A 25810-nucleotide genomic window follows, 5' to 3' on the forward strand; every position below is an offset into this window, starting at 1 on the left:
ATCTCAATATATTTTTTTTGTTACTTATATTTTATGGATTTTCTAAAACCTCTGATTATATATCAAAATTTTAATACTGATATTCTTTACCTATTTTTATGCTCTATTCAAATTTATACTTTCAAATTTAATTTCTTTTTTTTGTACTTTTGCGGCCATGTTCCCGAAGAGATATCAAAATTTTAAACCATATTTTTTATGCTTGTTTTTGATGCTTTATTCAAATCTATACTCAAAAATTTTTACCTAAATTTTTCACTTTGGCCGCCATTTTCTCTATGTTCCCAATGAGATATCAAAATTTTAATGCTGATCCCCTATACCTTATTTTTGATGCTTAATTCAAATCTGAAGTCAAAATTTAAAAATTCAATAAAAAGCGGACGGACGGAAGGACGGAAGGACATATAGAATTCAGATACGTACTCCTTTCAGGAGTTCGTGAAAAAAGATTGATATGATTTTATGTATTTGATAATATTCAAGGTTATTACAGTATATTTCAGCACTAGACTACAATTTTTTAAAATATTAATTGTCAAACAAATGTGTGTAACGTTTACGTTTATCTTATAAAATTGTTAGATACCTAACAGTCAAATGTGGGGAAAATAATATATAATGTTAATGAAATTTTATAAGAGTTTTCAAAATTAAACAATTTTAATACAATCATCCTTTTTTTAAAAATAATAAAATATGAAACTTAAATAGAAAATTACATTTTTAGCACATTGTTAAACACAATCATTATTTTTTTKATTGTAGTCCTTTTGATTTAAACTGAATTCACATAAAACAATACATATTTATACCATAAAACAAATCAAATACCGGTTTTTAAAAATAGTAATTTTAAAGAATATTCAATTCATGAGTCATACTATTGTTAACACAATGAGTTTGTTATTTATAGCGAGGATATACTGTACAACAATTTTATAAGTGATGGGTGTGTTTATACTAAGGCTAGACGTGTAGAGACCAACCCATTGAATGCTTGTTTGAAAACCCTATTTAATGCATTGAATCTCTACTGTTTGCCAACCATTTAGTTGTTAAGACTAATAATTGACAGCAACTTAAACATTGGTTTATTATTTTCGGTTTAATTTATAAATTGATTTTTAATCAGTAAATTATAAACAATGGCACCGATATTGGGATATTGGAATGTTCGGGGAGTAAGTCTACATTTCATATTATTAGCTAATCTAGCATGCTACTTTTATTTATATTTAATTTATTTGTCATTATTACTATTTCTATTAATAACTTAGATTATTATTATATTCAAATTTATATAAAAACTATACAATTGATAAAATAATTGTTTTCTATATTTATAATTTTAGTAATTATTATATACATAATATACTAACAAATACATTAGATAAAAATATTAATTTGCTATTAATTTTATAAATATAATATAATGTAATTTCTAATGATTTACAATATTGTATTATTAATTAAATAAATGATAATCTTCAAATGACATTTCAAATAATATATTWAATATATTGTCAAATGCTTTACACATTTACACTATAGTCCTAATGTGTTATTCAATCCATGTTTTTTTATTATCAAAATATTGAATTAATAATTTTTACACAAATACTTTTAGATTATGATAAATATTTGTAAAAATACAATATAATTGCTTAACCAAATGTTTAAATATATAGCATATTATATATTAACAATTTTTGGGTGTAAAATCTGAGCACATAATGGCTAAAAATTATATAATATATATAAATCATGTGTTATTATAATCACTAAAATTTATAAGAAAATAGCAATTTTAAGTCTAATAAATCAATAGTAAATTGAAAACTAAATGTTTTTTATGTATTGCTACTTAACTTTGTTAAGAAACTACTATTTAATATATTGTATAATACTGTATATATATTGAACACCTGGAGTTGGAAGTTAGGGACAGGTATTTAGTTATTATACATACATTCGGATAAAAAAGAAATTCTTGTTTTTATATTTTATGTGAATTTTTTGTTAGTTTTGCTATTTTCTCAGACAATCTTATTTTAGTATTAGTTATCTGATATAATTTGATACAATCTTCTATACATTTGTGTACATAACAAGTGTTGTATTTGTATTGTTATAAAAATACTATTAAATGACAAACAAATCTTAATTTAGTATAATCTTATTCGTAAAAATTATTAATATTTTAAATATAAAGTATATTATATTTATTGAAAATATTTAATTCTTCAATAATTATATAAGAGTAGAAAAATCAATCTCAATATGTTTGGATAATAATTTATATAAACTTTTATATGGCGATAATTTGCAACATTTGATCTATAATTTAATAGATATGTGTTATAAATAGCTATTATTAAAATGCATTTTGATTATACTTTATATTATATAATTTATATACAATAATTGAAACAACCAATTATTTATTATATTTTATATTCAACGGTTTTAACTTTGAAAAATGTAAATTATTATCGTGGGTTTCATTCACTTATACTAACGTTATTATTATATATTTGATTTGAATTTGTTAATAGAAATAGCCGTCAAACTGTGTATTAGAAAATTTGTTTTTTATGTATAAGCAATGACTTTAGGAAACAAAATTTAATTAAAGCAAGATTTGATTAAATATACAGTATTACTATTAAGAAATGTAATATCAATCGCTTAACTATAGGCAGACAGATATTAAATTGAATAAAAAGAGGATGTCATCAAATATATTATATAATTTATATGATATAATATACTTATGTCATCTTATATATTATATAATATTATAGTATCATAAATCTGTAAATTAAATACATTAAATACTGTATATAAAAAACATATAATGTATTATTAATGTATTTTTTGGAAATTATTTATATTACATAATAAAAATGAAATAATATATTCTATTGTATAATAATATAATGTTTTAACAGTTGGGAGAACCAATCCGTCTATTGTTGGCTTATACGGGCACTGAGTATGAGGACAAACGTTATACTCTCGGAGCTGCCCCTGAATACGATAGGACTGAATGGATTAATGACAAACAATCACTCGGACTTGACTTTCCTAATGTATGTCAATTTTATAATTATTTAACAATTGGTTGAATTTTAAGCAAATATAAGAATTATAAAATATTAGTAATAAATACTATTTTCTCTATTATTATTGTAATATAAAAAAATTAATCTTATATTATCGATGCCTTAATTGAGATAATTAATAGTTATTTAACTCTGTGAAGATAAATAATTATTAAACATTATTAAACTATTAATTATAAATATAACTTATAACTATTGATTAATACTATTAGTTTAGTTTATTATAAAAATGATTACCGGTAATAGTGTTTAAAAATTAATATTTTTTATAATCGTAAATATTAGTTAAGAGAATATTAAGTTACTTAATAAATAATTAATTTTATTATAATTAATATATTTCTATTTAATGAACATATTAATATTTAAAAATGATTTTTGATACATAAGATATATAAATACAAAACAAACTATTTGAAGGATTTTAGAAATATTATTTATCATAATTAATTTGTTTAAACATTTAGTTGAGATAAAAAATTTATAACAATAAATTGATAAATGAATTGATAGCTTCCCTACTATATCGATGGTGATCTAAAACTGTCGCAAAGTTTGGCAATAAACCGATACATTGCCCGCAAAAACAATTTGAACGGACAGTCGGATGAAGAGAAACTACGTGTGGATCTCGTGGAGCAACAGTTGGTTGACCTAAATATAGGTATCACTCGTATTGTTTATGATCCTAATTATGAGACTTTGAAAGTTGATTGGCTTAAGAATCTACCAAATAATTTGCAACTTTTGAGCCAATTTCTCGGCGATCGACCATTTTTAGCGGGTATGACACTCATCCACTCAATCTATTGATTGTGAATTTTATTGATTGATATTTAATTTATTCAATAGGAGAGAGTGTTACTTATGTAGACTTTATTGCTTATGAATTACTCGAAAAATTGAATGCTTTGGTTCCGGAAGAAGTTTCCAAAGTGGATAATCTTAAGAAGTTTGGCGACAGAGTCAGATCATTGCCACAGATTGCCAACTATTTGAAGACAGCACCCAATGTGCCATTCAATGGTCCGATGGCTCAATGGGGCGGAAGTGTCTAAATGATTGACAATAAAAGTGTTTGCTATATGTTTTAAAACAAATACTTATAATTACATTTCATAATTTTTTTCAATAAAATGAGTAATGAATAATTAAAATTATTTACAATTATATAGCATACAATTATTGTATACAATTCACAATTATATAAATGAAGTTATGAATATTAAATACATTAACGATATCTTCTTTTAAAATCTAAATCTATAAATTAGTATTAATTTTCTATTGTTTTCATTACTTATCAATTATTTTAATTAAAATATTACATTTGAATATCAATAGTATTGAAGGATATAATAGACACGAGTATTTTATATGCGCAAAAATATAAAATATTTTATTCAAATTTCTATTCCTATCATACAAATGTATATTTTATTAATCATACAATAAAGTAAAATTATTTTTAAACTGTTTTTTATGAAAAAATTAAGTATTGTTTTTATTTAATTTGTTACTTATTGGTAATGAACTCAAAGATACGATATTTAACTAATAAATCGTGATTTTTATCAAAATCTAATAATTTCTATTATATTATGTAAATTATGCTTCAATTACAGTATACAGTATTGTATTTGATGTAGTAATGTAACAGTAGGTATACAGGTGTTGGTTTGATACTGTATTTGTAACTTTATATTTCAAAATAAAATTACTATTGTTTTTATCTCTAATGTTTATTGAAATAATAGAAGAATATTTAAAATTGTCGATTTTCATATACAAAACATATTTAAATTCATATTATTAATAAAAAAACAATACTTTTCATAAACTGTAGTAAATGCGATATCAATTATAATTAACTTATTTAAAAATAGATTTACCAAATTTTATAAAACTTCTCAAAATATACAACAAAAATAAAATTGACATCTWTTTTATAATTTTATCTAAAATTGTTTAAATTTAGAAATAACATTTACATTAATATAATTTTACAAATAAACAATATAATATACTATTCTAGATTTGAAATTTATCAAAATATAAACAAATTATAAATCAAATACATAGTATATTAATTTGAAATTTAGTATACAATACAATAATTGCAATCTATATTTTTTAAATTTTAATATTAGCACTTATTTGTAAACTAATGATATAATTTCAGAAATTTATTACTTATACGGAATTAAAATCATATTATATATAATATTATAAATTATTCATTTATAGAAAATATATAATTTTAATATACAGAATATTATATTATACCGTATATTTAATTATTTATAACCATACATTGTACAGTACATTTACTATACTATATAATGCATCTAGATTAATTTATTAATGTAAAGTAACAATAACGTGAATAACTTGTTGCAAGTCTAGCCACCATAACATTGACAATATTAATACAATAATTGCAATCATATTAATAGGTATTTTCTATACAACGACACTGTACTGTATATATATACTGTAYTATAGTATATAGAAACTACTAGAGTGTAGTGTATGTGTGTTTGTGGTGCGAGTATTGACAACAAATTTTAGTGCTGAGAATCACATCAATAAATTCATTAAACTTACAATTATTATACATATGTATACTAAATATTAATAAACCATTTGTATACCAGTATAACAAAAAATATTAATATACAGTACTTATATTACATTAACGATTTGTGATTTTCAATTCATTGTTAATCAATTTATTCAATTATTTCTTAAAGACTTGAATACCTAAATATTGAATGTCACCAACACTTGGATATTGGGATATTCGTGGTGTAAGTGATATTTAATTTAATTACAATACACTATATTTATTGATTAATAATATATCATTTATTTTGTCATAAAATATTAATTTATGAGAAATATAATTATAATTAAAAATTTAACTTAAATTGTAAATCAGAAAAATATATTATACATTATGTATATATATATACTGTATAATAGTTAAGTGTAAATTGATATAAATTTAATATCTCTGTATTACTGCTGTACAGTATTCCTGTAATGTTAAACAGTTAGCAACAAACAGTGTTAAACACTTACTGTATTTACTATATGTAGAAATTTTTCAATTAATTATATAATATAAAGACCTTGAATTTTATGACACACTTTAGATGCAGTTGTTATATAACATCATAAATAATTAACAATAAAAAATAAAAAACAATATATCAATAAATAGAATTAAAAATTATATTTATTAAAAATATTTTTAAATATTTGAATTAGTTGTAATTTTGAACTAAAATAATATAAAATAGATGATAAGGATTGAAAATAAATATTAAATTTATTTTATATATTATGGACAGTTGGCACAACCGATACGGCTATTGTTGGCCTACACGGAGACGCCATACACTGACAAACGCTATAAATACGGTCCCAAACCAGACATCGATCAAAGCGAATGGTTGAATGAAAAGTACTCATTAGGTCTACCCTTTCCTAATGTAAGGATTGTATTATAAAAATGATCTAAAAAATAGTCTAAATTAATGTGAAATAACTTAAAAATTATTTTCACATAATAGTTGCCATATTATATCGATGGAGATATTAAGATCACACAAAGTTTGGCAATAATTAGATATTTGGGTCGAAAACATGATTTGATGGGTAATACAGAAGAAGAAGAGAACAGAATCAGTTTAGTTGAACAACAATTAAAAGATAATAACAACGGTTTCACAAAGATTTGTTACAATCAAAACTTTGATACATTGAAACTCGATTATCTCAAACAATTGCCACTACTATTGGATCAATTGAGCAAATTCTTGGGTGAACGACCTTACTTTGCCGGTACAGACATTTTTATATACCGTTAAAGATTACTTAATTCCCTGTATGGAGATATGTAAGTCATGGTAAATAATGCGAGTTTTGTATCACATGAAAAATATATTTTGTGACTTTCGCCACTTGTTTTTATACATTTTCAAGTTTTACCACTCCTTGTATTTAGACCTTCCAAACCCTTTGAATATGCTATGTATTTACCGATTTATAATATGTAAAAATACTGTAAACGTATACAATTGTCATTTATTGTTAAGCACTGTTATAACTAATTAATTACAGGTAATAGTTATCTAAATATACCGTTTTTAATAGACTACTGTTAAATATAGATTACTTTTCCCTAATTCCCCCATTTTTCCTTTTCTCCATACCTTCGTTTAATTTACCAGGGTGGTAAAAAAATACGAATTTTTACCGTATGAAAATGTTATTTATCATATTTTTATGAACTTCTTACGGGGAATTAAGCAATGAAATACGGTAATGTGTTTTATATTAATTTATATGAAAAAGTGATAAAATATTTATAATGTTTGTATCATTAGGTGAACACTTGACTTATGTAGACTTCTTGGTCTATGAATATTTGGATCAACAAAAACTATTTTCACCACAGATTGTCTCGCAATACAACAATTTAGTCCAATATTTAGCTCGTTTTGAATCACTGCCCAAAATCGACAAATATCTCAAATCTGATCGCTATTTAAAATGGCCACTAAATGGTGATTCAGCTTATTATGGATCACGATATGAACAGCCAGAATAAGACAATAATATAAGAAAATTTGAATTCAATATAAAATTTTAATTGAAATAAATTAGTTTTCCATTAATAAGGAAATAAATTCATTAAAGATTTAACAATATATATCAAAATTACAAATTATAATAATTCAAATTATTAAATTTCATTTATAATGTTTTGTCACAATTATTTTGTAATGTTTTCTCATTAAAAAATAACAAATCAATATGAAATCAATTCAATTAATAAAAAAATTAATTTAATTAGCAAAAATTTTAACATTTAATTTTTTCTATAGAATATATGATAATTTATATTAATTAAAAAAATTAACATTGATTTTTATAACAATTTAATTAAACTATTATGATTACTAAAATTATTAGCAAACAAATTACACAATCAAAATTTGTCTCCATTATTACTATAAAAATACATAATTTTATAAATTATTAATGATTAACATTACACACAATTAACCACAACTGAAAAAATATGCAAATCTTGTTTTAAAAATATTATATAAATAAAAATTATTAAAACTACAGTAATATATAAATTTGGATTTTGTTCACATTATGTACTCTAACTTATATTATATATCTTAACGATTAGAGTATTCTCATTGAGAGTAATATTATGAAAGTGATTATCCCTGACATCCCGTCCCACAGTTGACTGCCCTTCTAGAGCGTCGTCACTCTTAAAATAAAAACCGGTTTTACTGCCATTGAATGTCCAAAAAACATCTCCAAATCTAACTCAAGTTTAAGCCATTTTCATATTTGATTTATTTAATTGCATTGACGTTTCACTTGTAATCAAAATATATTTTAATTTATAATAAAATCAAATCTTTTAATCATTTTAATCTATTATACACAGTGTAATAGATTAACATTCATCTAAATAATGGGTAAAATATATAGTATATATAAATATTTAAATATATATATTGTTAATTGTATAAACAGTTTTTTTAAATGATTTAACAGTATTTTGATCACTAATTTGACAATTTTTATTAATAAACATTTTAAATATTCACCAATAGGTGTGAAGTTAATGATTGGATTTATATTGTTAGCTGTAGTCTCATCTGATATGATGAGAAAGTCTATCGTTTTTGATCCGAAAACACCGAAAGTGTTTTATTGTCCGCAAGAAAAGCCTATAGATATGTCTAAAATGATAGTCAAAGCCATACCATTGGAGAAGTTGTGCGAATACGGACCAAACGGTTTGCCTAAAAAAGCCAAATCTGACTGTTATAATGACATCGATGAGAGTGATTATGCCTGCGCTGAGAAACTCCGAATTGAGGTATATATAAGTTTCTTATCTTTAAATGTTAGATAAATTTAACCAAATATTTGATGAAAGATGCGAATCAATCCTCCCAATGACACCGAGACAACCACAACAATGATACCGACACCCGACGCACCCAAACACATAAAGGAGGTTCACGTCAAACATGTAAACCAAAAGAAAAGTACGAAACCTAAACAAAACAAGAAATTATAAAAACCCCAAAACGGAAGTAGAAATCATTGATACTATTATTGTTATCATTTGAGAAAATCTTTTGGCAGCTAATGTTCCAGTCGTCTAATTAATTGATAAATCAATAAAATTATATTTACATTAAAATATAATTTTATATTTAAATATTAATAAATATTTGTTTTTATATAATTTATATATTTATACAAAATATTTAACATTTTTCTACAAAAGTAAATGTGATGAATCATTATTGATTAATAGATGATTACCGATAATATAAGAAAAATTTTGAATTAAATTATGTTTGCTATTAACTTGATATACAGAATAATTACTTATAAATTTATTTTATAAAAATAACATTTCTAATACTTTATTTTAAATCATATGTTATTTTAACAATTTACGAATTACTATCAAAATATAGTAAATTTATGAAAAATTTAATTCAATTTATTTTATTATTGATAATTTCGTTAAAACGCATTATTAAATTACATAATAATAATTTTGTTCATAATTATTATATGTAAAACTTATTTTCAAACTATTGATTTGATATTTAGTTTATGAGATTAAGTATAAAATTTATATAAAAAATTATGAGACGATATGTCGATCTATGGTTGCATACGTAAAGCGCCGTCCAATCGGATAACCTCTCCGTTAAGCATCGGATTTTCAATAATAGTCTGAACCAAATGAGCGTACTCTTCGACATTTCCTAATCGTTGAGGACAGGGAACAGTTGACGCCAGATTTTGTCGTACCTTTTCGGGCAAACCAGCCAAGAGTGGTGTATCAAACAGTCCCGGAGCTATAGTCATGCATCTAATGCCCTCAAGTGCTAAGTCACGTGCGATTGGAAGTGTCATTCCGACAATACCTCCCTTTGAGGCAGAATATGCCACTTGACCTATAAATCAGTAGATAATCTTTAGTTAACACTAACACCATATAAATGTTACATCAAATTAATTACCAATTTGTCCCTCAAAAGCGGCCACAGAAGCAGTATTTATAAGAACTCCTTTTAAATCATTAACTTTCTGGTTCTTCGCAATGAGTCCAACAGCCAAACGGTTGACATTAAATGTGCCCAAAGTATTAATCTCCAAGACTTTGCGGAACTCTTCCAATGGATGCGGTTSATTGCGGCGGTTGTCATATATCCTTCGGGCCACACCAATGCCTTCAATATCAACAATCATTAAAATAACTAAATGGTCGAAATCTAATTAACACAAATACCGGCGCAATTGACCACTGCGTCCAATCGGCCGAACTCTTTCTCGCACTTATCGAGCGCTTTGAGCACATCCTCTTCAGAGACAACGCTTCCCTGAACTGGTATTACGTTTTTGGCATCAAATAGTTTTTCAAACTTAAGATCAAATGCGACGACACCTTTGGCACCCAAATTGATCAGTCGGTCGACCGTTGCTTTGCCTAAACCTGTTCATCGCATCAGACAATTGGTTAATCAATCAATTGATAATAAAATGTTAACTAAAGAGAGTGATGGCAACAGACCCGAAGCACCGCCGGTGACAAACGCGACGATACCCTTAACTGTGTTGAACTGAGCCATCGATGAGACAATTGTTTTCAATTTAATTCAAACCGAGTTATCTCTCGAGTGATGTCTTGCAATACAAAACAATTAATACAATAATCACTTCTTCATATCAATCGATACTATCCTTGAAATATAAAACAGTCTGTCGTTTAGTATTACGTCAGACAATACATGTGTGATAAGCATTGCATTGTATTACACATCACACCAGTCATGGCATCAGATCTTCAATTGTAATCAATTGTATCAGATATTTATCAATTAAATTAATAAATCATTTTCTCAATCAATAATAATTATAATTTTTTACTTAAATAATTGTTTTATCAAAACAATTGATTCATTAATATAAATAATGATTAATAATAATAATTGGTGTGTACTGTATATAATAGAAATCCCGTCATCGATGGTCACGACATCTGAAATATATTAAACAAAATGTGATTTAAATGTATTTATAATTTTCTAACTTTTAATTAAAATTAATAAACATTTGGTTTAATAAAGTGATTAAAAAACACATGAAATGTGATATGAGTTGAATTGATTGCAAGTCTTAAAAACATTTCTTGTTGTAAGTGATGTCATATCGTTGTTGTCGTCGATAATAATGACAATCAAAAGCAATCAATGGATTATTTGTGAACTTAAATATCTGTCGATTGCTTCTTCACTTTTGGTGATCTCTATATTTGGTGACCACTTATTGTCCATTAAGAGGACACCCGTCAACTCCTATGTCATCGCATTGACCGACACTTTAATTCACGGAATGATTGCTTCGTTGAGTTGGCTTTTGGTGGCCGTCACTAAAGGACAACCTATTTATGAAAATATCATTTTAATTGAGTCATTGCTGGCATTTATGACCGCATCGGCCATCGATTTCGATCACGTACTCGAAGCTCGAAGTTTTGATCTTAAGGTATGTTTTATTTGATGATTGAAATGATTTTTACATTTAAAAGATTTCGACTTTAATTACAGATTGTTTCACAACTTTCTGACCGACCATTCCTTCACAATACAAGTCTGATGTTATCGATATCGTTATCTATTATAGCAATTGGTCTCTTGCGGCACAATTGGTTAATACACACTTATGGCTGGATATTTCTGACGGCAATCTTTACACATCATTTACGAGACGCTATAAGACACGGCTTCTGGTTCTACCCGTTCCACACAAAGCCTGTCCCCCAATGGCTATATGTTCTCACATTAACTTCATTCCCATTAATATGTAGTCTACTCATGAATATTGTGGCCAAAGAATGGCTTGAAAGGCATTCAATCAATGATAATATCAAATATCAAGCAATGGATCTCAATCTTGAAGAGGTTTGACAGCATATAAGTGGTTAAAGTTTAATAAAACCATCAAATATCGTAATATTGTATTTAATTATATTGTAATAAATTTTATTAATATTTGTTTGACTATTACCGTAAAATTATTGTATTTTACCGATAATACATTATATATATATATAATATTTACCATTTAATACATTGTTAACTCTTACCGTACGCTAATATATAAATTATTTTTACATTTAAAAAAATTACTAAAATATCTATTAATAAATATATGAATTATTTTGAAAACTATTTTATTTATGAATCGTATGACTCATAAATTTATTCCTAATTTATTAAATGAAATAACATATAAAAAGTCAAATCAATAACTAATTTATTAATTTATAATAATTTGAACGGTATTTACATTAACTTAAAACCTAAGATATAATATATTGATTACAATCTAATGGTTGACTATAAGACAACTTCAAAAACATTAAACAAAGACTATTAAAGTCTAAAGATTGCGATAGTCTTGAAATCGGGTTTCGGGCTGTCCCTCATCGGGAATGGCGTCCAAACCAATGGTGTAGTGATGATTGGCCGCCCATCTCATCCTGAGTACAGTGTCAGCAATACGTTGGTCACGTCTTGTCCATTGATTTGACGGGTCATCCCAACACCGTCTCATCATCGGCTGTCCCCACGACGCCCAATGGGTCACCTATTCATCAATTTTATCAATAGGTTTGTCCATCAACTATACAACTCATATATATATATATATATGCATACCATAGGTCCCAACTCCATGATAGCAAATCCAGTCATCATTGCCCCGAATGCCGGTAATAACTCATACCACATGTTTTGACCACTTGTTTAACCGATTACTTCAATCAAAACAATCACTTTGTGTCCACTTTTTTCTGTTTACATTCACTTTAATGGCTCATAAAATCAACTGATATTTAAATATAATTTTTTGGTATGTTTTTTGCTTTATTATTACTTTACTCTTATATTATAATATATTGTTATAAAAAGTACTAATTAATAGAAACACAACAATTACGCGATACAGATATCAGTCTATATTTTGTTTATAACTTAATATTTTCTTACAATTTTTATACAGTATTTACGCCCTCATATAGTCCCCCCTCCCGGACATCAGGAACTATAGGTAAACTTAAATTTTATTAAACATATTTTGTTTAAATTATTATTTTTTATAAATAAAAATCAAAACTATTTAAACAATCTTTGCTTTTATTCAATTATGTTTAAAACATACATAAATATAAACAAATAGTTGAATACATGAAAAAATGTTTTAAATTAAAATCTATTAGTAGTTTTATTTAAAGCAATTATTTAAATAAATATTGCATTAATTATAATAAATATCACCTATAAAGTCAAATATTACGGAAATTAATTAATAATTATAAGAAAATAATAAAAAAAAGAATATTTGACTAATTATTTGAATTTATATTAAATTAAAAATTTCGATTAAAACATCGATAGATAATAGACATTAATGTTTGTTTGTGTATTAATAATATCATATAAAAAGCAATCAAACGTTTACTAAATTAATCGTATTTTCACAAACAATTCAAATTCAAAGAAGACATCATAAATATAAAACCAAAAATTTTGTTAAAAAATATTTGCTTTAATTTAAGTGAATTTATTAAATATTAGGCGTCGGGTAAAGTGTATCTCACATATGGCACCTCTACGTCCTCACCAGTGCTGTCATTGCAACACAATTCAAACACTAATGACTTAGACCACGGATCGATCTTCTTCTTGGACACGCGTTTAACAATTTCTGTCAATCTGAAGACAAAATCATTAAAAAACAATTACCGGTAATTATATTTAAAAAACAATCGACACATACTTGAGATCCATACGCTCTTCACGTTTGTCATTCGGCATAAAGAAGGCGTAGAGCATCGATACGTTCTGAGACAACATTGTTATCTCCAATTTGTGATGACTCTAATAAATCAATAAATAATAATATAAATCAAATATTATGACAACTAATTATAAATAAGACAAACCTTAAAGTAGTCGATGAACTCTCTAAGAGTAATATCTCCTTTTAGTTCAAATCGATCCCAAAGAGTCCATTCATTATCGTAATACTTAGTCTTTTGGGGTGCGATAGGCTCTGAAAATGCAAAGAATGGAAGCGCTAAGTTGACAAATCCATTCTTGTATGCCTCAAGAGTTTTGTGCGATTGAACGACCTATAGTAACAAACAATCGTTACTTATATCGTCTAATATATATATATATATATTAATTTCAGTCATACTTTAAATAACTCAAGACATCCTAAACCGGTAACCAATGAAGTGGTTGTAGCGATGGCCGGAATAATTCTTCCGGCAATCAATTTGCTCTTATGTCTGTCCGCGGGTGCGATCTTATAGTTCTCAGCTCTCAAATTACTTGCGGCCACAATATAATCCATATGAAAGTTCGTGTCGTCGTCTTTCTCGAACACAACTGTATTAATCTTAAAATTGGATCCCAAAGAGTTAGGCGATGGCATCTCTTTAACCATTTGGTCGACATCAGTCAGTCCTCCATTGTTCTCATTGTTGAGATCAGAGTCATTGACCGCTATTTTTACACCTATTTAACATATTTTTAAAAATAAGTTTTTAATTTAGAAACAAAAATACAAACCAGCTTTTGGTACAAATTCTTGTATGACTAATGTGGAGACAAAATCTTTAATTGCTTTTCTATCTCTACTTTGAGGTATATTATAGACATATGCTTTTAGGTTAGCGCCGGCAACAATATAATCCAAATGAGTTTCATTGTTGGGATCAAAGACAAGTGGATGCGGACATCGTTTGGGTCCCGACCAGAAGGGAACACCACTATTAGTGAGCGAATCGGGAGGAAAGTTGTAAAGCAATTGTTTAATTTGATTGACATATTGTTCCTCGAAGTTAAGTCGAGCCCATTTTATACAGTCCTGAAAGTTTTGTGGACGATCTTCACCCAAAGCTCTCTTAACAGATTCAAGAGTTAGTATACCTTCATTACCGGGCATTTTAAGAGTTTTCTCAACAAATTTCGGGTCACTATATAAGAGAACAATAATTTAATTGCTATAAACATAAGTCAATTTAGATATTCATACGTCAAGTATTGGTGAGTATTATCTGCCACTTGTCTGAATACACCCTCAAAGTCATCTCTGGCCCATTGAAGTGTGTGTTCAATAGCGTTGGGAAAGTTTTTAAGAGTACAGATAGGAATGCTTTTCTCCGGTGGATCGTGTGATGAGGAATAAGATTCAGTAATAAATGGTAAAACTATTTGAGTGTTTCCCTTAGTTCCTAAACAAATACAATTATAAATATAAATTTAATAAAAAAAATAAACAATTATTGTAACGAATTATCTTACCTAAAGTTCCCGCTTCTAATAATGGTTTCCTATAGAAAACACATCTCCTATCCATATAAATCCTTGCGTCGACATTGTCGAGAGCATTGGTTACACAGTCGAGGCGCTCAAAAAATATGTCGTCATAAGTTTGTTGAGTATCCTCACAAACCCGATTCTGATGGGCCACTATATTCATCGAAGGATTCATCTTCTTGGCCGCATTCTGGGCGGTCACTGATTTAGATTTGCCGACATCGGATGGACGGAATAAAAATTGTCGGTTTAGATTAGAGCGCTCTATTATATCCATATCGGTCACCCAAATGGCACCATTTTGTCCGGCGCCCAAACCCATCATTGCAAAGTTCTTCAAATATTCACAACCAATAGCACCGGCGCCAACTAAAAATATCTTTTGATTGGCCAGTTTTTGTTGAAAGTTTTGACCAAATATAGCAATTTGTGAATCATATCGACTGTTTGTTGGTTGACATTCTTCTTCTTTTGGATAATCTTTTGACTCCAATGGTAGACATTCGAGTGCATCAAAGTATAACCACTGATAAATTGGACCAAATTTTCCGGAACACGCTTTCATCAACTCCTGTGCAGCCGTTCCGCCCAACACTGCATTCATTGGAGATATATTACCACGACTTATATATGAAAACAGTTTTATAAGTTTGTCATCAAATTGAATGTCCAGTTTCTGTTCGGATGAAATATCGCCAACAATTTTGCGGAATTCAATGCCATCCGATTCATTCCAGACATTGGGATGACGGCGATGACGCTCAACAAACGTATGTAACGCTTGGAAAGCCACGTGTAGTTGTGGTGAGCGATCCATTTTGGCAAAATCAGTCAATACAAACTCAGGATTAGCTAACGATTCTTTCAATGTTTTCTAATGGAAACACATAAATAGTAAACAATTATGACTAAAATAATTATTTTAATAAAACAATTACTTACAAAATTAACAATTTTCGGTTGTTTCACTTGAATAGCATATCCACCCCTCACATAGTCTTGATAACCGGTAGTGTCGCCGATAGAGAACGTATACGGACCCAACACTTTCACAGTCTTGGGTTCACAACCGTTAAGTTCAATCATACCCTCAACCTCTTGAAAGGTCACTTTGTCGCCATCAGAAAAGCCATGTCTAGTCTCATCGTGTGTTGTGACAACTGCTTCGGCATCTTTAGTCACTGATGTTATAAGACAAGAGATAGGTTGTTCTCCGTCTGAATCAATTACTTGAAAATTAGGTCCAAAATCACAAAATATTTGCCTAAGAAAAAACAATATAATTTATATATTAATATAAACAACAATTAAAATCAATGAATATAATAATAAATACCCAAATAATCCTTTAGTGGAGGCAATGATGAGTGCAATGCCATTGGAGTGCGTGAAGTCAGAAATCTCTTTCTGTTCGGCTAATGTCGACTCTGTGAGGACAACGACACGAAATCTAGATATAAAATCTGTCATCAATTTGCTGGTATAGGCAGCGACCGGAACGTATGGATTCAATTCTGCTAAACGATTCAATGACGCATCGGCTCTGTTAACACCGATATCAGCTTCGGTTAAGTAAAACTACGGTAAATAAATTCAAAATAAATTTTCATAATTATTATGTAATATTATTGTCAACAATAAGACATACCTGTGACGAGAGATCACTTATTTGACAATTTTGCTCGTCATGAATAGTAACTGATTTGACTCCACCGAGAATTACATTTTTAGCAATTTCTACGCCGAGTCCTCCCATTCCCGATATTAAAACATCCGATGAAGCCATGCGGCGCATAGCGTCGTGACCCAAAACATAACTAAATCAAATGTTTTTTATTATTATAAAAATTATTATTTTTATCCATTAATTCACTTACAGTTGTCTTGAGTATAGACTCTCATCGATGTCATCGCCAGTGTTTTCATTATGTGAGTTGACTGCCGAACCATTTGAAGCCATCTCTCCCTATAATATATCAATTGATTATATATTAATCAAATAATTTAAATCACTTTTTGATAATCAAAAATTATATTTATAAATTTCTGTTAAAACCAAAAATATTTCATATTTTTAGACAAAATAAGAGTTAACACTATTGTCATTGTCTTTATTTAACAGTTGAAGAGTTAGTAAAACAAGTTTTTGGGAGCAAAACATTGACCCCTAAAATGTCTATTATGTATGAATCGCTTAATTTTAAGTACAATATGACTCATACTTTTCATATGTAGTCAACAATAACTGTAATTATTATAAAAAGTAAAAAACAAAACAAAACTATTTTAAATAACAAAAAGACAAATAATTGATTCATTTATTATAAACACACGGTTTAATTGTTAATGTTTAAGAAATCATTTTAACTAATACTTCAATAAATTTGATATAATAAAACTCACCATGGTTAATGTTGTACTACACAATAATGGTACGCAACTCATAATATAGTATATTCAATCAAATGTGTTGATACTAATTCAATTATTAAACATTTAACAATTTTTATTTAATAGCTTTAAATAGTTAATTTCAACATAAATCTAAACAATGTTAAATATTTATCAATATTACGTCAATTAGCTCACAGATAGCTTATACTACTGTACTCTTACATCAATATATAAACTAATAAAATGATTACTGTTATTGAAAATATATATATTTTTAAAAATAGTCTTATGTTATAATACAACAAATCAATAATATAAGAAAAATTGTATATAAAAGTTTTGCGTGAAATCAGTAATATTCTAATAAATACTTCAATATTAATGACAATTAGTGTTGGTAATTTTTCGCAATTCAATTTTCGATTGCCGCAATTGCGGAAAATTGCGTGAAATTGCTTGAAATTGCGCGCATGAGGGAATGTATAAAAATTAACTTTGATAACGTTAAAAATTTTGTTTACAATAGATTAAGAGAATTTACTAATTTATTATTATTTTTACATGGTTTTTAGATAGCAACATTTTATGATAAAATAATTAAATTTTATATAATTAATTTATGTTTTTATTCATATTGCTTTGCCATTTAAATTTAGTTAATTTTTTAAAAATTATAAATTTTTCTATGTTACAATTGCGATTTTCGCAATCGAGCTTTTTGCAATTGCGGCAATTTCACGCAATTTCCGAGCAATGCAATTGCGCATTTTGCAATCGGTACATCACTAATGACAATACAACTGGAGAAACAAATTAAAAACAATACTATTGTTATAATGATTTTATTAATATAATTGAAGTATTAAACGATAAACTAAAAGAAAGTTGATATGTAATACAATATTGACAGTAATATTTGAAATCGTTTAACATAAACATATTATTGCATTTTAACATTTATAACAATAAACTAATATAAAAATCACTAAAATAGTCTCAAATGTCTAATTCTAGTCTAACAACATGTGATAAATACAAACAAACAACACATTACTTATATATTATGAAATATGAATAGTATTAGCAAATCAATTGGTATACAAATGTAGTCATTTAGTGTTTAATACATTGCCGTTACTATGGAGTCATATATATTATATCTGTATATTACATAATCAAATATTAACTATAAATTAATAATTTATTGTTTAAATAATAATTTTTTTATAATAATCAAACTTAACAACAATTATTAACAAATGTCATCGTAAATAGCATTGAAATTTTACTAAAGTAAAAATCGATTCAATCAACTAAAAAATTTATGATAAAATCTATCGATAATATTCAACAAATATGGGTAATTAAAAAATTGCATTTAACAACAATATTAATAATAATTAATTGATAATGCATTGTAATGATAAAAATAATAATATCATATATAATATGCTAATGTTAGTCACCAAATATAATGTCATTATATATGATATTAATTTGATTAAATCATAAGATAATAACTTGTATTTGATTTAGTAATAAAAATAACATTAGTCTTACCATTAGGTGGTTGTTATGATTAGCAGCGGTATTATTGAGACAATTGTTTGTATTATTATTATTATTACTATTATTATTATTATTATTGGTGTGAGAGATGGTCGCAGTGGTCGATGTCTTGTGACGTTTGGCTGACGGAGGACTAAGTGATTGATCTGATTGTTGTTGACTTTGTGGTGATTGTAAGCCACTCAACGTTGAGGACATAATCTAATGATATCAACAAAATAGACATTAGTTTTCATATATGAATATCAATTGTTGATTCAATTGATTCAATTGTCTCTAAATATTACATGTGATTATAATTGTCATATAATATTGATGTCTATTATAATTATTATTTAAGGTTAAGTATAACAATGGTATACCTTATTGACCGCAATTAATATGACAATTGTAATCACTTTATCCCCAACTTATTGTTCATCTAAATGTAATATTTAGTAAACAATTAATTTAATTATATTTTCAATTAAATCAATTTGTTTTATTAGTCTATAGTTTTAAAGTAGACTTTAATCCAAAAAAAACCAACTCTTTTGTGTCAATTATAATGTATGGCAAACGTAATGGCGATATACAGTACATACAGACATACAGTACAACAATACATGCATTCTATAGAAATACTCTATCACTTAATATTTCATTCAATAACAACGTTACTATATTTATAACGGATGGATATTTATTAATATCAATTCAATCAATTAATTAATCATTTATTTCATTAAAATATTGCAATTTTTTATTAATCATTTAAGTAATGTATTTAAAGTATTTAAATTTCGTTATACAATTACATTAGATATTATTATGAATATTTTTAACACAATTAACTTCAATTGTCATGTATTTATAGAGCAATATAAATGATTTATTTATTACATTATTGGTGAACATAAATAAATTGTCGGCAAAAAATAGCGCAAATTTTAAACGTATTTATTAAACAATTTTATTTAATATATATTTTATAAAATGATTTAATGGTAAATGTATTAATTTATTTAAACATGATAATGGTTTATTATAAACTGATTATATTGTTTTGCTTTATATAAATTGCACGTATTGTGTCATTAATTAACTATTGAATGAAAAATGTGAAAATGTATTCAAATTATTGAGTGAAATTTTATATAACTATTTTTAAACATTTTATGTTATACATTGTATTTCAATAATTGTATATAATTGTTGATTTTTTTTGCAAAAATTATGTTATATATACTTAAATAATTGTCTAAGAAATTTCGAAATATTAAATATAGCTATAATTTTCTAAATAGTTTACAAATTTATATAATTAACTATTACCGGAAAGTAAAGTTAAATTATATAAATATATGAAATATAAAATTCAATAACCAGGGCAATAAAAATATTACCAAATTATTATAACTTATAGACAATTATGTGATACATATTACCTTTAAAATTAAATATATTACTATATACTAGAAATTAATGGACAGATATATGCAAAATAAATGGATTGTTCTTCAATGCCATCAGATCTGATTACTTCTTCAACCTCTTTGAAATTCGGGCCCATTTATGGCGAAGAGATTCGACTAAAGTCGACAGTTTTGTTGCGTCAGCCATACAGTACTGGCGGGTATAACCAGAGTATAAAAGACTAGTTATGGTGTTGTAGTCCAACAATAAAAGTGCTGCACCGTCCACCTCCTGTTCCATAAAGTAATTATATTTAAAATTAGTTATTATTGATTGTCTACTTATTTTCTATATTAAATTAATAAAATATGACATACATGTTCCCTAAGAGTGGGCGCAAACATAAAGCAATCGCTTTTCTTGAGGTAATCGTAGACATCTGTTATCGACCAATACATAGGATTATCGATGTCTTCATTTTCGTCGACTTCAATCTCTTCCTCAACTACAGAACGCTTTCGTTTTTTACCTTTTGGTCCAAGTTTTGACTTTTTCTGAGCTTTTGTTGCATTTTTGTTCATTTCTTTTTGTTGTTGCTGTTTATGAAGTTCTTCGGCATCAATGGGAATGTTGTCATTGTTTGTCGATTCATCACTAGAGCCGTCGTTTGTTTGTTGTTGTTGTTGTTGTTGCTGCTGCTGTTGTTGTGCTGTCGGTGTAATAAATAAAATATATAATAAAAATGTAATAAAATATTTAAATATAAAAAACATACGATTTTGTTCAACTGTTTGTGTTTTGGTATCATTTTTATCACTATTTTGAACTTTATTATCTTCATTATCATTATTGCCATTTTGATTGTCATTTTCTTCATTATTTGGTAATAATGTCATTTTTTTCTTGTTTTGTGCCATACGATTGTGTCGAGCCTTATCTCTATAATAACCGGCTCTTTTTAAATACTTATTTGATTTTGTTAAACCTTAATACATAATATATTGATAATTATTAATTTGCATAATTAACTCATAAATAATATTTATTGACAAACCTCTGCAATTAGATGGACAGTCATCTCCGCTAAATTGAAAGGGAGAAAACAAGTTATAGCAACACTTGAGATGACCACAAACACAGCGGCAGTATTCTTCTACTTGGTCTGCATTTAGTGCTACTAACACATCATCACGATATGTGCGCTTCTGGTATTTTGCCTGAATTTACAAACAATGATAAAACAATTTCATATTTTGTAATAAACAAAATACAATAATTACTTTAAACATAATTTCATCTGTTTTTCTAATATTTTTCTTGTGAAGCAATTCTTCAAAACTTTCTGAACTCAATTCATTGAGCACTCGATTGGGAACGTAAGCCACTTGTATTATCTTTGAGATCACTTCTTGCAACACTAAAGTAATAGGTCCGGGACCTAAATATTGTGGTAATTCACATATTTTTGACTTTGAAAGAGCTGGTCCAGTAAAGCACTTGTGATTTATAAAAATGCGGGGACACCATGACTTGGAATTGCTCTGAGATTGCGATGAAGTCACTGTTTTAAATACAATTTATTTAAAATTTATACACAAATCAAACATTTAATTAGAAAATACTCGATGGAGAAGACGGAATATTAATGTCGTCTTCATTGTTCTGTATGGGATCAGTGTTCACATCTATTTCCTTTACTTTCAAGTCTTTATCTTTTGATTTAGACGTCTTTTTCTGTGATTTTAACAATTTGTGAGCTTCGAGACCATTGTTATGACACCAACCGAGCGGATAGATATCAGTTGAATTATAAGGCAAAACAGTGATAGTGTCGGATGCGATCTCAATCCATATGAGTGGTGGCGTCACTCTTATAATCACTCCCTCACATATCTAATCAATAATTTGATAAAATTTATACAAAACACAAATATTCTTTAAATATTTACTTTAGTGTTATCTTTTGGGTGAACCACTTCTAATTTGCTATTAATTTCAAATTCATCTATTCGTGAATCTTTAAGCAAAGAAATGGGTGCACCTCTGGATCCTCTACCATTCAATTTGGCGGAACCTCCATCTCCATTGTCAACACTAATTTGGTGGTCATCGGCCCAATTCAAAGGCAAAAAACATTGGTTGTCGTGATTAGGGTATGAAAAACGAATCAAATCATCGGAATCACATTTAACCACCAAATGTTTGCCATCCATAGCAACACTTTCAACAGTGGCCGGACATAACTTCAATAACTCAGTGGGAAATATCAGTACTCTATCATTAGGTCTGATCTGTTCAAGAGATCCCGGTTTGTATAACTTTGGCTGAAGTTCTTTAGCATTTGATATAACAGTCTTAATAAATTCATTCAATTCTGAAGAACTTTCGGCCAAATATTTATCAATAATATCTTCTGAATTATTTTGGTTCTCTTTGGGCACAGAATAGAAATAGTCGTCAGCGGCTCTAGAGTTGGCATAACCTAAATAATTGATTCTTGGACTACAAAAATAAAGATAGAATAGTTCTCGTTTGCAATCGTCATCCTCTTTGCTATCTTCTGTTGTATCAACAGAWTCGACCCATTGAAGAGCAAGACGTCCTCCATAGTTATGAACAATCCTTGCAAACCAATACTTGTGTGGCTCAAACTCATGCGACACTTCCAGGACAACCATATTAGGCATAAAAATATCGGTAATATTAGTGAAACCATATTTGGTAAACAAACTAAGTTTAACACAATTGGCAGTCGATGTCTGGTTCTTAAAGTATCTCATAGTTACGTCCACTATATTCTTGGTCTCTAACTTGAGATGAGACGGCGGTTCAATCTTATAGTTACTTTTATTTCTATAATAACCGGCCGGAAATATTTTGCGACTCTTTAAGTCAAACCAGAAGTCAGGCTCCCCCTCAGCCCCTTCCCATTTCAATGATAATAACTGACCGAAAGCGCCCATAACTGTGGCCAACCAATACTTTTCAGCCGAATGCTCGATCTCGACCAACATTTCCGGTGTAAATACATTATCAATTGTTGCCTCAATCTAGTGATTCAATAAATATAATACACTATACTTTCAATCTTTTTACATATATTATTATAAGTCATCAATTTTTTTTATTGTTTACATGACTATAATTTATACCATCAAAATATAATTAAGAAAATTTATATCCATATTATAGAAATTAAATAATAAGCTATAAAAATAAATGATTGATTTATTTTCTATAAGTGATTGCCTACTGAAAGTATACTCTATCTGTACTGTATATTATCAGCTATTACTACAGTATATGCCGTATAGCTATAGCTCTACTATAGGATAAATGTGTTTTATTAGTAGATTTACTGCATATTGTTTAGGATTTGTTAGCATTACTTATTTGGTTCAATGTGTTAGAGATTTATAATAATTACATAACAATATTAATCTACAGTATTTATCATCATATTTATATTGTATATATTATTAATATATATGATATTACAAATCATCATCATTGTCATCAATTATTTTATGAAATATTTTATTAATCTATTAAATTAAGTTAATATTGTATTTGCTATATAAAAGTTAATTTAGCAATATTTTAATATTCAATTAAAAAATGCATTATATTTATAGCACTGTTGATAAATAAGGATAAAGTTATATCTATTAAAAAGATTGTAAAGTTAAACAATAGTTGAATTATTTTTAAATAATAGATAATATACAGAAAATTAAGAATTTAATCAATTGACTAATCAATTTGATATCAATTGAAACCATTAAATATATAGTATTTTATGATAACATACAGTATTGTGTTTGATATATAGCTTATATAACATTGCAATTAATAGATAGTATGATTGAAATGTATGTATGAATTGAATATAAGTTGAATGCGTATATCATGTGAATGTAAATGAAGTAAACAATATATGATATCATATATAATGTATGATATAATTCAATGTAAAAGTCAATTATAAGTCATAGAAATCAATGCAATATTCAAATGAATATTAAATAAATAAATAAATAAAATAAAAATGTAATAAAAAGTGTGATTACGTGCCAAAAGACGCATTCATTGACAGCTTCGTAGTCCTCCTCACAACTGTCCTCTTCATTGTCTGTCTCCCTGTGCTCTACTACTGGTAAGTGTTGAGTATCGCTAGTTTGACCACTTTGGACACTATTACCGTCGGGACAGTCTATTTCCACTTTATTATCACTCATTATAGTCTATAAAATGCAATTCATTAATCATAACAACAATTTGAGTGTCATTTAAATCTCACGATTTATTTACCACTGATTTGTTCACTCAATAAACTCATAAACTTTAAGCTCTAATATACTGTAATCATGTCATTCAATGGCAATCAATAACGTCGAACACAATTATTTTGTGTGCTATTCATTATATTAGTTAGTTATAGAGATTCACAGCTATAGGGTATTTGAATGTAATGTTAATTCAACACATTATTTATGTGTTTGTCTAATACAGTGATTGGCTTTTATTGTTAATTCTAATGGAATATTGAGAAAAAAAAATTAACAAATCGTTCAAATGTTATATACATTTGTATAATAATTTGTCAATAGATTCATATAAATTAATATATTATATATTATATATATAATTGTAATATAATTGTAATATAATATAATATTAGAAAATTGCATTATATTGTTATAAAGCATACAAATAACATATACAGTAGTTTTATGTAATATACAATTTTTTTTAGTATTTAACATAAAATACTATTGCAGTACTACATGTACTATAGACTATAGTATACTATACTACTGTATTATATACAGTATATTATTAATACTGTTTTTAGAGAAATGTTTT

At 27.0% G+C, this 25810-nt stretch overlaps 8 protein-coding genes across 11 annotated transcripts; 4 read left to right on the top strand and 4 right to left on the bottom strand.

The window, feature by feature from the left end:
• Positions 1-1027: 1027 nt before the first annotated feature.
• LOC128961408 (glutathione S-transferase-like) lies at positions 1028-4358 on the top strand. Its single transcript, XM_054307643.1, has 4 exons — positions 1028-1184; positions 2955-3095; positions 3642-3912; positions 3981-4358. Exons 1-4 carry the CDS (start codon positions 1149-1151, stop codon positions 4184-4186), a joined length of 654 nt encoding a protein of 217 aa, XP_054163618.1. The 5' UTR covers positions 1028-1148; the 3' UTR covers positions 4187-4358.
• Positions 4359-5617: 1259 nt separating this feature from the next.
• On the top strand, positions 5618-7756 carry LOC128961406 (glutathione S-transferase 2-like). The gene is made up of 4 exons (XM_054307641.1): positions 5618-5938; positions 6485-6625; positions 6707-6977; positions 7523-7756. Exons 1-4 carry the CDS (start codon positions 5903-5905, stop codon positions 7744-7746), a joined length of 672 nt encoding a protein of 223 aa, XP_054163616.1. The 5' UTR covers positions 5618-5902; the 3' UTR covers positions 7747-7756.
• Positions 7757-8495: 739 nt separating this feature from the next.
• Positions 8496-9353, top strand: LOC128961409 (uncharacterized). Its single transcript, XM_054307644.1, has 3 exons — positions 8496-8641; positions 8780-9048; positions 9109-9353. Exons 1-3 carry the CDS (start codon positions 8638-8640, stop codon positions 9250-9252), a joined length of 417 nt encoding a protein of 138 aa, XP_054163619.1. The 5' UTR covers positions 8496-8637; the 3' UTR covers positions 9253-9353.
• A 370-nt stretch (positions 9354-9723) lies between these two features.
• Positions 9724-11010, bottom strand: LOC128961930 (3-hydroxyacyl-CoA dehydrogenase type-2-like). Its single transcript, XM_054308256.1, has 4 exons — positions 10768-11010; positions 10486-10689; positions 10217-10426; positions 9724-10150 (listed from the first exon to the last, which is right to left on the bottom strand). Exons 1-4 carry the CDS (start codon positions 10823-10825, stop codon positions 9855-9857), a joined length of 768 nt encoding a protein of 255 aa, XP_054164231.1. The 5' UTR covers positions 10826-11010; the 3' UTR covers positions 9724-9854.
• A 300-nt stretch (positions 11011-11310) lies between these two features.
• LOC128961279 (transmembrane protein 267-like) lies at positions 11311-12248 on the top strand. Its single transcript, XM_054307497.1, has 2 exons — positions 11311-11741; positions 11804-12248. The coding sequence occupies exons 1-2, from the start codon at positions 11427-11429 to the stop codon at positions 12161-12163; spliced, it is 675 nt and encodes a 224-aa protein (XP_054163472.1). The 5' UTR covers positions 11311-11426; the 3' UTR covers positions 12164-12248.
• A 289-nt stretch (positions 12249-12537) lies between these two features.
• Positions 12538-13094, bottom strand: LOC128961376 (uncharacterized). Its single transcript, XM_054307608.1, has 2 exons — positions 12917-13094; positions 12538-12845 (listed from the first exon to the last, which is right to left on the bottom strand). Exons 1-2 carry the CDS (start codon positions 12986-12988, stop codon positions 12639-12641), a joined length of 279 nt encoding a protein of 92 aa, XP_054163583.1. The 5' UTR covers positions 12989-13094; the 3' UTR covers positions 12538-12638.
• A 690-nt stretch (positions 13095-13784) lies between these two features.
• Positions 13785-20176, bottom strand: LOC128961956 (ubiquitin-like modifier-activating enzyme 1). 3 transcript variants are annotated; one of them, XM_054308297.1, is made up of 13 exons: positions 20079-20176; positions 19541-19750; positions 17464-17552; positions 17235-17403; positions 16923-17164; positions 16529-16850; positions 15572-16460; positions 15303-15501; positions 14837-15243; positions 14460-14782; positions 14203-14391; positions 14037-14137; positions 13785-13972 (listed from the first exon to the last, which is right to left on the bottom strand). In XM_054308297.1, the coding sequence occupies exons 2-13, from the start codon at positions 19745-19747 to the stop codon at positions 13831-13833; spliced, it is 3279 nt and encodes a 1092-aa protein (XP_054164272.1). In that variant the 5' UTR covers positions 19748-19750; positions 20079-20176; the 3' UTR covers positions 13785-13830. The 3 variants fall into 3 exon arrangements, with proteins under 3 accessions (XP_054164272.1, XP_054164271.1, XP_054164273.1); XM_054308296.1 differs by having other exon boundaries at positions 19912-20176; XM_054308298.1 differs by lacking the exons at positions 19541-19750; positions 20079-20176 and adding an exon at positions 17990-18090.
• Positions 20177-21019: 843 nt separating this feature from the next.
• LOC128960854 (scm-like with four MBT domains protein 1) lies at positions 21020-25397 on the bottom strand. Of its 2 annotated transcripts, none has more exons than XM_054306994.1 (9): positions 25256-25397; positions 25015-25188; positions 22894-23994; positions 22567-22837; positions 22225-22505; positions 21999-22161; positions 21720-21929; positions 21322-21653; positions 21020-21235 (listed from the first exon to the last, which is right to left on the bottom strand). In XM_054306994.1, exons 2-9 carry the CDS (start codon positions 25180-25182, stop codon positions 21068-21070), a joined length of 2694 nt encoding a protein of 897 aa, XP_054162969.1. In that variant the 5' UTR covers positions 25183-25188; positions 25256-25397; the 3' UTR covers positions 21020-21067. The 2 variants fall into 2 exon arrangements, with proteins under 2 accessions (XP_054162969.1, XP_054162970.1); XM_054306995.1 differs by having other exon boundaries at positions 25245-25397.
• Between the last annotated feature and the right edge of the window lie 413 nt (positions 25398-25810).

Source organism: Oppia nitens, unplaced genomic scaffold, assembly GCF_028296485.1.
Source record: "Oppia nitens isolate AA-2021 unplaced genomic scaffold, nextdenovo-longstitch-racon4-pilon3 scaffold5_pilon_pilon_pilon, whole genome shotgun sequence".
Classification (NCBI taxonomy): domain Eukaryota; kingdom Metazoa; phylum Arthropoda; class Arachnida; order Sarcoptiformes; family Oppiidae; genus Oppia; species Oppia nitens.

What these genes read in the sequence shown, in the direction of transcription:
- LOC128961408 (XM_054307643.1), top strand. Translation starts at nt 1,149, where the DNA reads ATGGCACCGATATTGGGATATTGGAATGTTCGGGGA. An exon ending in GATATTGGAATGTTCGGGGA is followed by an intron (nt 1,185 to 2,954) that starts GTAAGTCTACAT and finishes ATGTTTTAACAG; the next exon opens with TTGGGAGAACCAATCCGTCT. An exon ending in TCGGACTTGACTTTCCTAAT is followed by an intron (nt 3,096 to 3,641) that starts GTATGTCAATTT and finishes ATGAATTGATAG; the next exon opens with CTTCCCTACTATATCGATGG.
- LOC128961406 (XM_054307641.1), top strand. Translation starts at nt 5,903, where the DNA reads ATGTCACCAACACTTGGATATTGGGATATTCGTGGT. An exon ending in GATATTGGGATATTCGTGGT is followed by an intron (nt 5,939 to 6,484) that starts GTAAGTGATATT and finishes TATTATGGACAG; the next exon opens with TTGGCACAACCGATACGGCT. An exon ending in TAGGTCTACCCTTTCCTAAT is followed by an intron (nt 6,626 to 6,706) that starts GTAAGGATTGTA and finishes TTCACATAATAG; the next exon opens with TTGCCATATTATATCGATGG.
- LOC128961409 (XM_054307644.1), top strand. An exon ending in CTGAGAAACTCCGAATTGAG is followed by an intron (nt 9,049 to 9,108) that starts GTATATATAAGT and finishes ATTTGATGAAAG; the next exon opens with ATGCGAATCAATCCTCCCAA.
- LOC128961279 (XM_054307497.1), top strand. Translation starts at nt 11,427, where the DNA reads ATGACAATCAAAAGCAATCAATGGATTATTTGTGAACTTAAATATCTG. An exon ending in CTCGAAGTTTTGATCTTAAG is followed by an intron (nt 11,742 to 11,803) that starts GTATGTTTTATT and finishes CTTTAATTACAG; the next exon opens with ATTGTTTCACAACTTTCTGA.
- LOC128961376 (XM_054307608.1), bottom strand. Translation starts at nt 12,988, where the DNA reads ATGTGGTATGAGTTATTACCGGCATTCGGGGCAATGATGACTGGATTT. An exon ending in TCATGGAGTTGGGACCTATG is followed by an intron (nt 12,846 to 12,916) that starts GTATGCATATAT and finishes ATTGATGAATAG; the next exon opens with GTGACCCATTGGGCGTCGTG.
- LOC128961956 (XM_054308297.1), bottom strand. Translation starts at nt 19,747, where the DNA reads ATGTCCTCAACGTTGAGTGGCTTACAATCACCACAAAGTCAACAACAA. An exon ending in AGTCTATACTCAAGACAACT is followed by an intron (nt 17,404 to 17,463) that starts GTAAGTGAATTA and finishes CATTTGATTTAG; the next exon opens with TTATGTTTTGGGTCACGACG. An exon ending in GAAGAGCGTATGGATCTCAA is followed by an intron (nt 13,973 to 14,036) that starts GTATGTGTCGAT and finishes TTTTGTCTTCAG; the next exon opens with ATTGACAGAAATTGTTAAAC.